The 16,808-nt window shown below is 42.4% G+C and overlaps 1 protein-coding gene across 12 annotated transcripts in view; it reads right to left on the bottom strand.

Moving 5' to 3' along the window:
* Positions 1-16,808, bottom strand: part of CAPRIN1 (cell cycle associated protein 1) — a 37,298-nt gene that overhangs the window by 17,928 nt on the left and 2,562 nt on the right. For all 12 annotated transcript variants that reach the window (XM_088668688.1, XM_035116571.3, XM_035116606.3 and 9 more), the window contains 3 exons: positions 1,843-1,905; positions 1,387-1,473; positions 76-314 (listed from right to left, as the gene is read on the bottom strand). In XM_088668688.1, coding sequence (XP_088524814.1) covers positions 76-314; positions 1,387-1,473; positions 1,843-1,905 — 389 coding nt within the window. The remainder of the gene's footprint in view (positions 1-75; positions 315-1,386; positions 1,474-1,842; positions 1,906-16,808) is intronic.

Below are 16,808 nucleotides of genomic sequence, written 5' to 3'. Positions count from 1 at the left end.
ACTACCTATGTTGCAAAGGAGATTAATTGGATTGTTTCATTAACCGTATCAGAATTATTCTGGCAATCACAGTACCTCACATTCATGTCCCGTTCAGGTTCAACTAGCTTGTAAAATTCATCTAGTGTTGACAGTTCCGTCTCTGTTAATACCGGCACTCCATTTGTTCCTTGCTTTAGGTCATTTCGCACTTCATCATCGCCCAATTTGTCCAAAATAAACTGCAATTCAAGTACTGTTTTTAAACGTTTTTGCTCAGCTTCTTCTCTCATTAGTTGTTCCCGTCGAGCTGTCTTCTTTATTGTTTTTTGAATCTAGTAATAAAGTACACTAGGTTAACAATTAACTGTGGCCAGTTTAAACTGTTACCCTCTTTTCACTTATGAATGAACAAAAAGTAAAATATTCCCAGTTTTATCAGCATTTCAAATATTCTCAATGTTTCCCAGAAAGTTTTATGGAATGTGGACAAAATGGTATGCCAGCTGTCTTTCTCTACTTCCATTCTTCCCAGTCCGTTGCCTAAGTCCTCCACTCCCCATCATCTGTCGTTTTACACCTTTCTAGAAATGTATATCTGCCTCACATACTGCATTGCAGCATCATGCACTATCATCTAAATAATACTGAAGCATAATGGAACCAGACTGTTGGAGCTTATCAAAAAGGTCCAAAGAGATTCTAGAAAACCTGTTTTACTATCTGCATAATGTATGTGAAGGCTACATAGGATCACAGACATTTTTAATCTTTCAACGTTTACAATCTCAACAGAAGAAAAATCAACTTTTTACTCATGTTGTCCTCTATTCCTTCTTTTCAGCAGAGCTATGTCAATTTAAAACACCACCAGATTCAAGGAAAGGATTTATCATCATCTAAAAGTGGGAGTGCTTCTTTATTAAGACTTCTCTTTTGTGCTCCTTCAAATGTAAAAAAATAATAATCATCAGCCCAACACTGCTACTAGATACATGAAAGATTTTGGGGGGGATTTTATCCACATTAACCATATTTTGGGAATGTCATTCACAGGTACCACATTCATTTTGACCAACAGCACAATCCTAACTAACCATGTCTACTCAAAGTCCTACTGAAATCAATGGGCCTACTCCCAAGTAAGTGGAAACAGGAGTGCAGTCCAAAACGTTAAACATGAACAGAGAAAAAAAACTCTCACTTTTCAGTTCACAAATCACAGTCAAACCATGGCTTGGAAACATGGTGAGTGGTAATTTTATTTCAACTTGCTAAAATGATTCCCTTTTCCACTTCCTGATTCACAGTAGTCAGTTTGCCATGACACCCAAAGCAGTATGTTGCCTCTATGCAGCCCATGCTGCATAGTGTCGTCTGCAATGAACCATCAATGTTTTAACTTACATCCTGGCTCAGGGCCATGAAACTCCTCTGCAGTTCCTTAGCAAATTCCAGGTTATTACTGACTTCTTGGTGCTTGGACACAGCATCCTGGGGGAAGGAGGAAAATTAATGTTGCCTCTTTTGAAGTTTGAAAACTTGGAAGACTTTCGCAACTTTAATCCTCAAAAAAGAAATCTACTGTATGCTAGTCTTTACTTTAGTGTATAGACTTTCCCCCTAGTCATTTGCATAGAATAGTTCTGTATTTTCCGTAATGGCAGAGGAATTAAATGTTTGTATACATATAGTTACAATGTACCTCCGCTGAATATAACAGAATATAATAATATAAAGTACTTTATTAAGGTCTTTCATTATCCATGAGAAAGCAACAATTAGAACAGAATAAAGGAACAAGGTCTAAAAGAAGCGAATTTCTTATGAAAATTTTTTCAATATGTCAGTCAAAACATTTACCAACTGGTCTTGGTTAAGGCGTTCTCCTTTGTTCATTCGATCCTGATAATCATCAAGTTTGCCCTGAAAAGAAAGAAAAAAAATTCACAATATATATACCTCAAACAAATTTAAATGGAACTGACTATGTTATATACTTTATAGAACATAGCAGTCCAGTTTTACATGTTCCATTGTTTAACAGGAGAAATCAAGTGAAATTATTCAGAGACAAAATATCACAAGAGTTTTCCAAGATTAGGTATTTACAGTGGTGCCTCAACTTATGAATTTAATCCCTTTCAAAGGCACCTTCGTAAGTAGAAAAATTCGTTAAGTCGAAAAACGCCATTGGAAACGCGATTTCCCACAGGAATGCATTGGAAACGGAAAAATTCGTAAGTCGAAGTAACCCTATCTAAAAATTTGTAAGTCGAAAGATCCCTATCTAAAACCTCCGCGGGTTTTTTCTGATGTTGAGACACTCGTAAGCACGCGGCCATTACCCCCATTTGTAAGTCGAAAAATTCGGTTGTCAAGTCGTTCGTAAGTCGAGGTACCACTGTATTTATGAACTACTAGAATACATCTTGCAAACAAACAGTTCTAGGATGACATTTGTATTATTTCTTAAAATATAATAAGCATTTTCCCTATTTAAAAAGAAAAACAGCAATAACCTTAAAGGGAGTAGGCATGTACTGTAAGATCAAAGTTTAAATGTTTATCTGACCATGCAACATTGTATTGAACTGCTGAAGTAAATTAGTTACAGTGGTACCTCGGGTTACGAACACGATCCATTCCGGGTCGCAGTTCGTAACCCGAAAAGTTCGTAACCCGAAAATGTCATTTTGCGCATAGCGCTATTTTCGCGCTTTGCGCATATGCGCGCGGTGCTTCTGCGCACGCGGCGAAAATACTTCCGGGTTTGCGCAGTTCATAACCCGAGTTGTTCATAACCCAAGGTGTTCGCAACCCGAGGTATGACTGTATTTATTAGCTGCTTTTCAGGGCCAGGATGTTATAAAGCAACAAACAAAGAAAAGAAAAGCAACATAACAGGCAGTGTGAAGCACAAACAGATACATACTGAATTAAGCACCAAAGTTCTCTTATAGAAACGCAATAGAAAAGGATATGGTGCAATTCCATTAAAATCAATGGTGCTACTGAAGTAGCACTGAGTATGACTTAGCTGGACGTTACCCTCAAGTTTTGAAGGAGTTACCAAATGCCATAAATTAAAGAGACAAACAAATATTAACAGGAAGAAAATTCCACAACGGAGAATGCTCTGTATCATATGTTCACCACCCTAGCAGGATACTCAAAAGCTGTTAAAATTATTGAAGCTATATAATTCAGACTGCAATCCTACACAAATTTACCTGGGAGTAAGCCCCATTCACCCCTTCATGGATCAATGCCTTGTCGTGGCGAAGGGGCTTGAATAACTCAGAGAAGCTATGAGCTATGCCATGCAGGGCCACCCAAGATGGACAGGTCATAGTGGAGAGTTTTGACTAAACGTGATCCACCTGGAGAAGGAACTGGCAAGCCACTCCAGTATCCCTGCCAAGAAAACTCCATGGACAAAGACAACAGGCATATAAAAGTTATGACGCTGGAAGATGAGCCCCTCAGGTCGGAAGGCGTCCAACATGCTACTGAGGAAGAGCGGAGGACAAGTACAAGTAGATTCAGAGCTGATGAAGCGGCTGGGCCAAAGCCGAAAGGACGCTCAGTTGCGGATATGCCTGGAAGCGAAAGGAAAGTCCGATGCTGTAAAGAAAAATATTGCATAGGAACCTGGAATGTAAGAACCATGAATAGAGGTAAGCTGGATGTGGTCAAAAATGAGATGACAAGAATAAATATCGACATCCTGGGCATCAGTGAACTAAAATGGAAGGGAATGGGTGAATTCAGTTCGGGTGACTATCATATCTACTACTGTGGGCAAGAATCCTGTAGAAGAAATGGAGTGGCCCTCATAGTCAACAAAAGAGTGGCAAAAGCTGTGATGGGATGCAATCTCAAAAATGACAGAATGATCTCGATACGAATCCAAGGCAGACCTTTTAACATCACAGTAATCCAAGTTTATGCACCAACTACCGGTGCTGAAGAAAGTGAAATTGACCAATTCTATGAAGACCTACAACACCTTCTAGAAATGGCACCAAAGAAGGATGTTCTTCTCATTACAGGGGATTGGAATGCTAAAGTAGGGAATCAAGAGATAAAAGGAACAACTGGCAAGTTTGGCCTTGGAGTTCAAAATGAAGCAGGGCAAAGGCTAATAGAGTTCTGTCAAGAGAACAAGCTGGTCATCACAAACACTCTCTTCCAACAACACAAGAGACGACTCTACACATGGATATCACCAAATGGGCAGCATCGAAATCAGATTGATTATATTCTCTGCAGCCAAAGATGGAGAAGCTCTATACAGTCAGCAAAAACAAGACCTGGAGCTGACTGTAACTCAGATCATCAGCTTCTTATAGCAAAATTCCAGCTTAAAATGAAGAAAGTAGGAAAAACCACTGGGCCAGTAAGATACAATCTGAATCAAATCCCTTATGAATACACAGTGGAAGTGAGGAACAGGTTTAAGGATTTAGATTTGGTGGACAGAGTGCCTGAAGAACTATGGATGGAGGCTCGTAACATTATACAGGAGGCAGCAACAAAAACCATCCCAAGGAAAAGGAAATGCAAGAAAGCAAAATGGCTGTCCAACGAGGCCTTACAAATAGCGGAGGAGAGGAGGCAAGCAAAATGCAAGGGAGATAGGGAAAGATACAGGAAACTGAATGCAGATTTCCAAAAAACAGCAAGGAGAGACAAGAGGGTCTTCTTAAATGAGCAATGCAAAGAAATAGAGGAAAACAATAGAATGGGGAAAACCAGAGATCTGTTCAAGAAAATTGGAGATATGAAAGGAACATTTCGTACAAAGATTACCATAATCAAGGACAAAAGTGGTAAGGACCTAACAGAAGCAGAAGACATCAAGAAGAGGTGGCAAGAATACACAGAGGAATTATACCAGAAAGATATGGAGGTCTCGTACACCCCAGGTAGTGTGGTTGCTGACCTTGAGCCAGACATCTTGGAGAGTGAAGTCAAATGGGCCTTAGAAAGCACTGCTAATAACAAGGCCAGTGGAAGTGATGATATTCCAGCTGAACTATTTAAAATTTTAAAAGATGATGCTGTTAAGGTGCTACACCCAATATGCCAGCAAGTTTGGAAAACTCAGCAATGGCCAGAGGATTGGAGAAGATCAGTCTACATCCCAATTCCAAAAAAGGGCAGTGCCAAAGAATGCTCCAACTACCGCACAATTGCCCTCATTTCACACGCTAGCAAGGTTATGCTTAAAATTCTACAAGGCAGGCTTAGGCAGTATGTGGACCGAGAACTCCCAGAAGTGCAAGCTGGATTTCGAAAGGGCAGAGGAACCAGAGACCAAATAGCAAACATGCGCTGGATTATGGAGAAAGCTAGAGAGTTCCAGAAAAACGTCTACTTCTGCTTCATTGACTATGCAAAAGCCTTTGACTGTGTCGACCACAGCAAACTATGGCAAGTTCTTAAAGAAATGGGAGTGCCTGATCACCTCATCTGTCTCCTGAGAAATCTCTATGTGGGACAAGAAGCTACAGTTAGAACTGGATATGGAACAACCGATTGGTTCAAAATTGGGAAAGGAGTACGACAAGGTTGTATATTGTCTCCCTGCTTATTTAACTTATATGCAGAATTCATCATGCGAAAGGCTGGACTAGATGAATCCCAAGCAGGAATTAAGATTGCCGGAAGAAATATCAACAACCTCAGATATGCAGATGACACAACCTTGATGGCAGAAAGTGAGGAGGAATTAAAGAACCTTTTAATGAGGGTGAAAGAGGAGAGCGCAAAATATGGTCTGAAGCTCAACATCAAAAAAACCAAGATCATGGCCACTGGTCCCATCACCTCCTGGCAAATAGAAGGGGAAGAAATGGAGGCAGTGAGAGATTTTACTTTCTTGGGCTCCTTGATCACTGCAGATGGTGACAGCAGTCACGAAATTAAAAGACGCCTGCTTCTTGGGAGAAAAGCAATGACAAACCTAGACAGCATCTTAAAAAGCAGAGACATCACCTTGCCGACAAAGGTCCGTATAGTTAAAGCTATGGTTTTCCCAGTAGTGATGTATGGAAGTGAGAGCTGGACCATAAAGAAGGCTGATCGCCGAAGAATTGATGCTTTTGAATTATGGTGCTGGAGGAGACTCTTGAGAGTCCCATGGACTGCTAGAAGATCAAACCTATCCATTCTTAAGGAAATCAGCCCTGAGTGCTCCCTGGAAGGACAGATCGTGAAGCTGAGGCTCCAATACTTTGGCCACCTCATGAGAAGAGAAGAATCCTTGGAAAAGACCCTGATGTTGGGAAAGATTGAGGGCACTAGGAGAAGGGGACGACAGAGGACGAGATGGTTGGACAGTGTTCTCGAGGCTACGGACATGAGTTTGACCGAACTGCGGGAGGCAGTGGAAGACAGGAGTGCCTGGCGTGCTATGGTCCATGGGGTCACGAAGAGTCGGACACGACTAAACGACTAAACAACAACAACAACAAGCCCCATTCAAGTTTTCCTAGGTGCAGTACCAGTGTAGCCGTTGCTAGAGGGCGCTGTTTTGCAACCTCTCCTGTGCTCCCAGCATGCACTTTCGTCTGATTTGTGAGTTCTGGAACATGTGGTTTTTGGGGTTTTACCTGGCTCAGGTGTGACATGTCTTTAAAATGGGCTTGCTCTCGTAGTCACATTTGACTTTGTGTCAAAATTTGAACACCATCGGTCAACGGGGTTTCATTGAACATTGGAGACGAACACACATCCCCAGTTTACATTTATATTTATATAGTTAAACTAGGTTCTACCTACCAAAATACATGAATTTTCTCACTGTTGCCAAGGGTCAGCTCTAGAATAGCTCTTCTTTTTGCCTGTTCTTCCATCTTCTGGAAGATCAAGTTGTCAGCAAAGTTTCGTTCTTTTTAATAATCTGCCAGTTATATTTATCCTCATTCCAAAACATTTTCAACTATTAACCTTCTTTCTTGAAATATCCAAAGAGGCCTTACTAGTCCTGAGTGACTCCTTCAAATTTTGGTAAAACGGTGTTGTATCCAAAGTTAGCCTTTCACTAATGTAGGGTTGCCATATTTCAAAAAGTGAAAATCTAGACAGATTTTTAGTGCTGAGCTTTTTTTTTAGTTTTGCCCAAAGTTGTGGCTTCAGTATTTCAGATGTGTCCAGACATTTGGCAACCCTAACTAATGAGAAGCCTCTTCCACTCACAGATCCCAGTTTTCTGATTCAGTAGAATAGCACTTCGTTAGAAAAGTAACTCAAAATTCAGAGGAATGAATCTGTGCAGACTTGTGTATAATAATTTGCAAAAGCTCGTTCTCAGTATCTTTATGGTCTGCTGGTTAACACACAACAACTTGTGTGCCCTTATTCACTGCTTCTTGTGCAATATGACAACTGTGATACATTGTGGCACTCAACTGTACTTCTACCTCTTGCATAGGAACTCACAAAACACTGAATTTCCCTCTTATTAATGGACTTCCTCTCTGCATTGCTGCAAATTATTGTAGTTAAAAACAGTGTATCAGGCAATAAATTTCAATTGTCCATGGGAACTAATGAGCAAGATTACTAATTCAAATAATCTAAAAATGAGTGTTCCATGTGCCTTCACTTGTCAGTGCTTTTTGTAGACTAATTGTTCTCAAGATGCCAGGTCCAGCCTTTCTGCAATCCAGGAGAAGTGAACATGTAATAAATTTTGGACTTCTGCTTTCTGAACAACAGCTATCTCTCCTCCACACACACACACCCCAACATGCCACAAGGCAAATCTATTTAGAAGCAGAAGAAAGTTTCAAAGGCAATCTGGCACGGAGGGCCTGTCATTTAAAGAAAAATGCTTAACTTTCACTAGACATGCTACAATAGCTCTTGGTATCCAAGCTGAAAATTTGTCAATAACCATAACCTGTTGTTTATGAAGACACTCCTGGTTTGCACTATTAACTGTACTTGGTGCTCATTCACGCCTAGACTGTGATTAAAGCCAGGATGAATTTGTAGGTGGGTAGATAGGTACCGTGTTTCTCATATTTTAAGTCATCCCTACAAAATAAGCCATGGCAGGATTTTCCTGACTTGAAGAAATATAAGACATACCCCAAAAATAAGCCGTAGTGGTGGGAGCAGGTCTGGATGGCGCCATGGAAGAGGAAGATGCCTGTCAGTGCCCGCAACCGGCTGCTGCTGCCCCTCCAAAATGTCCAGCAGCATGCACCGCGCCAAGCACTGAACCGGCGGCGGGACTGGCAAGAGCCGCAGTGCGTGCTGCTCCAAGCCCCGACCCGGCGGCAGGACACAGCAAGAGCCGCAGCGCGCGCTGCTCCGAGCCCCGACCCGGCGGCGAGACCCGGCAAGAGCCTCAGCGCGCGCTGCGTGGAGCCCCGACCCGGCAGGACCCAGCAGCGTGCCCTGCTGAAGCGCCGACAACGCGCGCAGCAGCAGCCAGTTCCGGGCGCCGAGCCGCGACAGGAAGAAGAGGGACGCAGCGGGACACAGCAACAACGACAAAAAACACCCGGCCGAGCCTTCATTGGCCGCCGCGGCTGCCACTCGCTGGTCCCTCCTCTTCCTGTCGCGCGCGCGCTGCAGGTCCCGCCGGTCCCGCCGCTGGGTTGGCACTTGGCGCTGCTCCAAGCCCCAACCCGGTGGCGGGACGCAGCAAGAGCCTCAGTGCGCGCCGCGTGAAGCCCCGACCCGGCAGGACCCAGCAGCGTGCCCTGCTGAAGCGCCGACAACGCGCCCAGCAGCGCAGCAGCAGCCAGTTCCGGGCGCCGGACAGGGGAGGTACCATACTGTAATTTTTTTAAAAAAAAAATAAGACACCCCCGAAAATAAGCCATGGGCTTATTTTCTTGAGAAAAAAAGATTATAAGACATGACTTATAATATGAGAAACACGGTACGGAGCAGGTAGACTGTTTTGCTGCACCACATGTGTATACAGCAAATGCAGTATTTGCAGAAGAGACTGAAGAAAGCATGCAGGCTTGCAGCAAGATCCCCATAGTCATGGTTGTAAAGTGAACATTTTACATCTGTATGAGGCCAATAACCTAGTACAGAGGAACCTTGTTTCTCGAACAGCTTAGTTGACGAACAAATCGACTTCCGAATGTCAAAAACCTGGCAGTAAGTGTTCTGGTTTTTTAATGTTTTTCAGAAGCTGAACATCCAATGCGGCTGCCAGCTATTGTTTCCAGGGCACCTGCACCAATTTGAAGCTGTGCCTTGGTTTTTGAACATTTCGGGAGTCAAATGGACTTATGAAGCAGATTAAGTTTGAAACAAAGGTTCCACTGTAATGTAGTACAGTGGTACCTTGGTTTACGAACTTAATCCATTCCAGAAGGCCATTCTTAAACCAAAGTGTTCTTAAACCAAGGCGTGCTTTCCCATAGCAGCAGGGGACTCAATTTACAAATGGAACATACTCAACATGTTCTGCTTCCAAGGCAAAGTTCACAAACCAAAACACCTACTTCTGGATTTGCAGCATTCTTAATCCGTGTTGTTCATAAACTAAGCTGTTCTTAAACAAACAGCTTAGATTTATTTAACGCTCCTTCTATGTGTCCTATAGGTACACCTAGCTGCTCCACTTTTAGAATTTTAGGAACTATACAAATAAAATGATGAAGAATCCAGGGAGTCTCCCCCTCCTGCTGTGACCAGCTCCCCTTCCCCATGTCTCCTAGAACTTGCAGAGAAATGAAACTGGAAGAGCAGAGGGTGGTTGTGCACAGACACAGCCTGATATTTGCAGCCTGATACTTCATGGGAAAAACCCTGGAGAGGCAGCATTTTAGTAGACACTAGGAAGGTGGGGGCCTTTAGTCCTCACAACTACTTCCATCAGGGCAAGACCTCCTAGAAAGAGTTGCTGAGACCACTAGGCCTGAGCTGTGGTTTGTTTCCTTGGATATTTAACTGCACTGGCCTCAGGTGATTTATCAGTTTTGTTGCTGACTCCAGCCCTGACAGTTGATTACACCCAATTCTCTCCTTTCCATTTGATTCCAGTGTTTAATGTCTGTAACAGGTGGATTAGGATAAACAAATTGAACCTTAATCCAAACAAGACAGAGGTGCTTCTGTTCAATAGATAAGCCAATCTACAATAGGAATTCATCCCATTTGCATGGAGTTGCACTCCCATTGAAGTTTCAGGTATCTAGTCTGGGGTACTTCTTGATCCAGCTTGCTTCTTGATCCAGCTTGCTGAGATGTCAGGTGTTGGCAGGCATGCCGTAACCATCTTACCTGGTGTGCCCATTCCTAGAGGTGTCCAATGACACACACCTTAAATTATATCCAGATTTACTATTGCAATGCACTCTACACGGGCATGCTTCTGAAAAGTGTCCAACAGCCTCAGTTGGTGCAGCCTGCAGCAGCCAGATTTTTAAGCACAGCTGGTTCATCCAACAGCTGGGATCATCTTGAGCTACACTGGCTTCCAAGTTACTTCTAGGCACAATTTGAAAAGCTGGTCATAACCTTTGCAGTCCTAAACAACTTAGAACAGGGATATTTGGTGGATAGCCTGTCCTTGTCCCCCATTGTTCAGATCTTCTAGAGAGGCTTCATTGAATCACACCAGTTTGAAAGCTGTAGAAATGAGAAAGGGCATTCTGCTGCAACAAAAGTGTGTCATTCTCTCCCTTCAAAAGCAGATACTTCACTCCCTTATCCCAGGCTTTGGTTTGTAAGATTATGTGTCTTAGGCTCTTGCCACTGTGTCTACTGTTAATGTTTTATCTGCTCTTCTCTTACAGCTGCTATATTCTATTAATCCCAGTTGCTTGTATTTTTGCTAGTGCATTAGTATTGTCTTTAATTATTTATTATTACCATCTTTAGTATAATTAATAGAAAGATGGGGGTACAAATATTCATTATAAATGCACAATATAAAGCTTGAAAATGTTGCCTCTATACAACTGTTTACTGCTCTCAAACCTTTCAACCAGAGTTCAACTGGAATCAAAGCTAAGTTATCAAAGTAACTACCAAGGAGCAATTTTATATACAGAATAAAGCAAGCATAAGAATATTAGTTTTAGGCACCAAATTAATTGGACATCACATGAGTGTTATCCAGGCATAAAGATGGATATGAACAGAAGCTTGAAAGATACTCGATTATACTCGATTTTCAATTTTATGCTACCATCTAGTCACCAAATAGACAAGAGAGTTAAACAATCACTACAATTTAACTTTTATATTTTTCATTGAGCAACTGATTTTTAAAAAAATAAAAATGAAAAGCTATCTGGCACAACAATCCCCTTAAGAGTGGATATAATATTCCAATAGGAAACAGCTTGCCTTCATTTTTCACTGTGCAGTTTAACTTTGTGTGAAATAGTTCTCCTAAACATCCTTAGCTAGCTTTAACATTGAAAAGAAGTTATTTTCACTTTCTGTTCCAAATAAAGCCTTCTGCTTCCTTCACATTAACTTTTACACCTTTAACAAATACAATCTTTTCACTTGAACCGATGTAATCCTAGACACCGAAAACAAGAAAACTGCTGTGCTTACTTCTAAGTTCTATTAGCATGAATGCAACATATTTAAATGAAAGGGAAATTATCAATTTTAACATAGAAATTTAAAAAATAAAATAAAATATTTGCAACCTGCAAAGTGTTTATTATCTGAATCAATAATTGTGGATCATATTTGATTACCCAGCAGATAAAAAAAAGTTAATCCTTCCTACTTAATGATGATATTTGGAGCCAGATTTAGCAACGATTTAAAATCAGTACATCCACGACAACCATGTTAGAAAATGGCAGAACATTTCCCCGCTTTAAGGGGATGGGCAGCATTACATACACAGCAGCAAGATTGTGTGAACAAATGCAGTGTGTGTGGCTCCCCTCTCTGATCTAGCCATGTTGCTAAAATCCTGCTGCTTGGTGAGGAAGGATTTTATTCAGTTCCCACACCTATCCTTCCTCAATGTCAGATAACTTATCATGAAATTTTAAGCTATAAAAAGGGTTCTGTGTAGCCCTAGCTGATCCCCACATGTATTAAATTGAGGTGCTATTTATAGCTAATGCTAGAGTATATACTGTATCATTTTTTTACATAATGGACACAATCCACAGAGCTAGCACACAGGTGTTAGTGACAGTGCTGGCACATGAGACGTATTCCATGAGTTCCTTGGTGGCAAGCTTCCATGTGCTTTCCTTCCACTATCTATTTAGAGGTTAGCCTGGAGAAGCTGCTCAAAGGAAGCTAACAAAATATGTATGGGTTTGGCTTAGGGCAGTCACGGGATGAGCCAACAGACTAGGTACTGTACCCTTATAGCACAACCTGCAGATGTGCTGTCAGGTTGTACCTGCACTGGAGAAATAGCAGGTAGCCAAAGCTGGTAAAGCACACCCCTGGCCACCAAGGCTATGTCTCCAGTGACAAAGCTAGGGCATACAACCCCATCCAGAACAGACAATTGGCCAGTTTCTTTGACATGGGGTCCACTCATCCACAGTCTTGCCAGGATTTAGGTAAAGGGACCCCTGACCATTAGGTCCAGTCATGACCGACTCTGGGGTTGCGCGCTCATCTCGCATTATTGGCCGAGGGAGCCGGCGTATAGCTTCCAGGTCATGTGGCCAGCATGACAAAGCCGCTTCTGGCAAACCAGAGCAGCACATGGAAACGCCGTTTACCTTCCCGCTGTAGCGGTTCCTATTTATCTACTTGCATTTTGACGTGCTTTCGAACTGCTAGGTTGGCAGATTTAAGCTCAGCTTAATTTCCCTCATACATCTCAGGGTTTTTTTTAAATAATAATAATAATTTATTTATCTATAATCTGCACTTTCATAAAGGATATCAAGTACTGCATCCAGGCACTGGTCCAAAGCCTGCAAAGCCTCTCCAGCTTCAGATCAATGGAGCTAAGTGTCATCAGCATACTGATAACATATTGCCACAAAACTCCTAATGACCACTCCCAACAGTTCTAGAGATATAGAATCATAGAGTTGGAAGAGACCACAAGGGCCATCCAGTCCAACCCCCTGCCAAGCAGGAAACACCATCAAAGTATTCCTGACAGATGGCTGTCAAGCTTCTGCTTAAAGACCTCCAAAGAAGGAGACGCCACCACACTCCTTGGTAGCAAATTCCACTGTCGAACAGTTCTTACTGTCAGGAAGTTCTTTCTAAAGTTTAGGTGGAATCTTCTTTCTTGTAGTTTGAATCCATTGCTCCGAATCCATTTCTCCCTCCTCTATATGGCATCCTTTAATATATTTGAACATGGCTATATTAAATAGCACAGGGGTTAAAAATACAGCCCTGCAACACCCCACAGTGCAAGTGCCAGAGCAGAAAAGCACTCTCCCAATGCTCACTCTGGAGGTTATCAAAAGCTGTGCAGATCAAGAAACAGGAGTACAGCTGCACTCTGCTTGTCCCATTGTTGACAAAAGTAATCCATAAGGAGGACTGAGACTGACTTGGTGTTATGGCCAGGCCTAAAGTCAGATTGAAATGAGTGTAGATCAAGGGTTCCCAAGCATCGTACAAGTGGTTTGGAGTGTACAGTATCTGTAATAAAATTTAAAAATCACAAAACATCTAGCACAGCACAATACAATGCTACAAGAGGCAGAAAATTTAAGTGATCAGTCAAGAACATCAGCAATTTTCAAATGGTTCATGGAGGAAGATTGGGAGCCACTGGCCTAGATAATCTGTGGCATCTAAGAATGCCTTCAGCTTCCCCACTAGGACTCTCTCCACCACCTTTCTAGAAAAGAGGTATTTACAAGAAGCAGGTAGTTATTCCAAACAAAAAGGTCCAGGGCCAATTTCCTTGAGAGTGGTCATTGCACCACATCTTTCAAATCAGCAGGAACCACACTCTGACACAGAGAAGCATTAACAAATCCTGAACACAATCAGTCAAACTCTCTCTGTTAGATTTAGGAACAGGGGTCAAGAGGGCACATAGTTGTGAACATAGTTGAGAGTATAGGTGGAAGCACCTTGCCCTTATATGTCTGCATAAACTAAAACCAGTTCCACAAAGATCATGGTCTCTGGCATTGGCTACTTTGACTACAAGTGCAACAAGTTGCTCACAGCAGCTCCCTGAATGCTCCAGAGGTTCTTCCCCCACAGTGGGAGTCAGCAACCTCTGGACCACCTAAAATAGCTCTGCCAAACAGCTACTAGATGGAATGCAAGCTGTGAAATATGCATTCTTTGCCATCTGTGCTGCCACATGGTAGGCACAATTATGTTCACTAACCACTGTTGGTGGGCTTCAGACTATGTCCTGTACCATCTGGGCTCTAGTCTTTTGTCCAGCTCGTTTCATTGCCTGTAGCTCTCCAGAATACCAAGGAGCCAGTTGGGCTCTGCAACACCAGAAAGGATGCTTAGGACCAATTATATCAACCAACTAGCCATATTATTTCAACATCTATAGAAAAGACCAGAAATTTGACAGGATCAGCAGATTTCTCTACTAGAAAACCCCCAGAGCGTCAAGAACCCAGCAGGTTTCATCAGTCTCCAAAGGTGGCCATTCAAACAGGCCCACCACCTTTGCTAGGGAGAATTGCCACCATCCTGCCGAACTTTTTTCTGGCATAACACCAGGTGCAAACCTTCTAAGCACACCCAAATGTCAAGAGGTTTTCTGGTATAGGAGATGGTACTTATGTGGATAATGGCAGCACCCACTCCCCTCAGTCTGGCCTGGTGCTATAACAAGTACCCAGTCTTCCATAATACATACCAGGTCAGTCCTCTCACCACAATCCAATTGTGAATGGTTTACATAAATTTCGGCCAAATATTAAAAGCTAGGGACAAATAATAAATGAATCATACAAACAATTGTTCCTCCCTCTGCTCCCAGTTTTGGGAAATGCACCATACCCAGCCTCTCATCTTGAGTTATGGTCACACGTTTGTTTCTCCTACAATGCCTATCCCTAACTGAAATACACTGGATGAGAGGGCTGCAGTCCAAAAATATTTGGAAGATACCAGGTTGTAATAGGCTTTTTTGGGCCATCTAACCTATAGTGGTACCTCGGTTTGCGACCGCAATCTGTTCCACGGAGGTGGTCGCTCCCTGAAGGCACGCTTCTGCGTGTGCGTGAAGCGCCGATAGAGCGCTTCTGCACATGCGTGAGCTGCGCAGATCGCGTCTGCGCATCCGACGCCGCGGAACCCAGATGTAAACACTTCCGGGTCCACGGCAGTCGCTCACCGAAGCGGTCGCAAACAGAGGTAGGTGTAAACAGAGGTTTGACTTCTCTCCAACATGTGTCATTTAAGGATGTTTCTTGATCAATATTTGTCACTAGAAACCCAAATGGCATCTATGGGTAGGAAGACCTTTTCCCGATTACAGGTCACCAGTTACAGCCTTCCCTAGACCAGAATAGCTTGGCCAGTTTTGCAGTTCTAGTAACTTTCCAGCCAGACCCTGAGGATGGTCTGGAAACTGAAGCTGGTACAGAATGCTACTTCTAGAGTGCCAGCTTGAATTTTGATGCAGCGTCACATAGTATCTTGCAGAATCTGCACTGGCAGCCTCATTTAAGAGGCCTCACTAGGCCTCATTTAAGAGGCAGCCACTGACATGTAAAGCCCTGAGCTACTTGGGACCTGCCTTGGCCTTGAGTTCAGCAAGGGATTGTTTGTTGTTCCCACCCAACTTCCAGCACGTATTCACTGTTGTTCAAGTATGAAAGAAAGGGCTTTTATGATAGTTGAGTCTCAGTTAATGAACTCTCTTGTCCTAATGGCAGACACCTAAACTTTTATTGAGCTTTCCCAGTCCTGTGTTGGCTCTGTTTAAATGCTCTTATCTACAAGTCTTTATATTTTAATTGTTGCCTGATTCTGTGCATTTCTATTATGTCTTGAGTTTTTAGGACATTTTGTTTGTGTTTATTACTTCCGCTTTTAACTACTTGTGTTGCTTATAACAATGTGTTGGTAATTTTGGTACTGGACATTCAATGCCATTTTGTGGTCTTTCTCAGTGAAAAATGGAATATAGAAACCAAAATAAATGTGGAGCTTCCTAAAAGTCAATAGAGAAAAGTTCCTAAGCCTGAAATGTGATGTTTGTACATGGGGTTCTGAATTATTTTCATTTGAAAGATTTGCACTTCAAAGTTTAATTCTGGGTTCAACATATATACTACAGTGGTGCCTCGACTTACGAATTTAATCCGTTCCGAAGGCACCTTCATGGGTCGAAAAATTTGTAAGTCGAAAAGCGGTATTGGAAACACGAGTTCCCATAGGAATGCACTGAAAACGGAAAAATTCGTAAGTCCAAGCAACCCTATCTAAAAATTCGTAAGTCGAAAAATCCCTATCTAAAACCGCTGCGGTTTCCTTTCAGATGTCGAGACATTCGTAAGCACGCTACCATTTGCCCCATTCGTACGTCGAAAAATTCGGTTGTCGAGTCGTTTATAAGTCGAGGTACCACTGTATTTAACCCAATGGTGCACTCCCATGCACCTTTACTTGGAAGTAAACTCTGCTAAACTCAGTAATTACTCCCAAGTAAACAAAGTCAAACAGGTTTAATATACATGAGCCCTACTAGATAAGGCCAAAGACCTACCGGTATCTAGGCAGCATTTTTGGTTTTCACATGAAAACAGCTCTCACTACATCCTTTGTGGTGGCAAACTCCATACTCTGTGCTGAACCCTCTAAAAATCACCTCCACTTGATTACCCAAAGTTCCAACACTATGAGAAAACGAGATATTTCCTGTCTGCTTTCTCCACCCCATGGACAATTCTATT

Source organism: Zootoca vivipara, chromosome 1 (assembly GCF_965207765.1).
Source record: "Zootoca vivipara chromosome 1, rZooViv2.hap1.1, whole genome shotgun sequence".
In the NCBI taxonomy this organism is placed as follows: Eukaryota; Metazoa; Chordata; class Lepidosauria; order Squamata; family Lacertidae; genus Zootoca; species Zootoca vivipara.
This window is presented reverse-complemented; position numbering and strand designations above follow the sequence as displayed.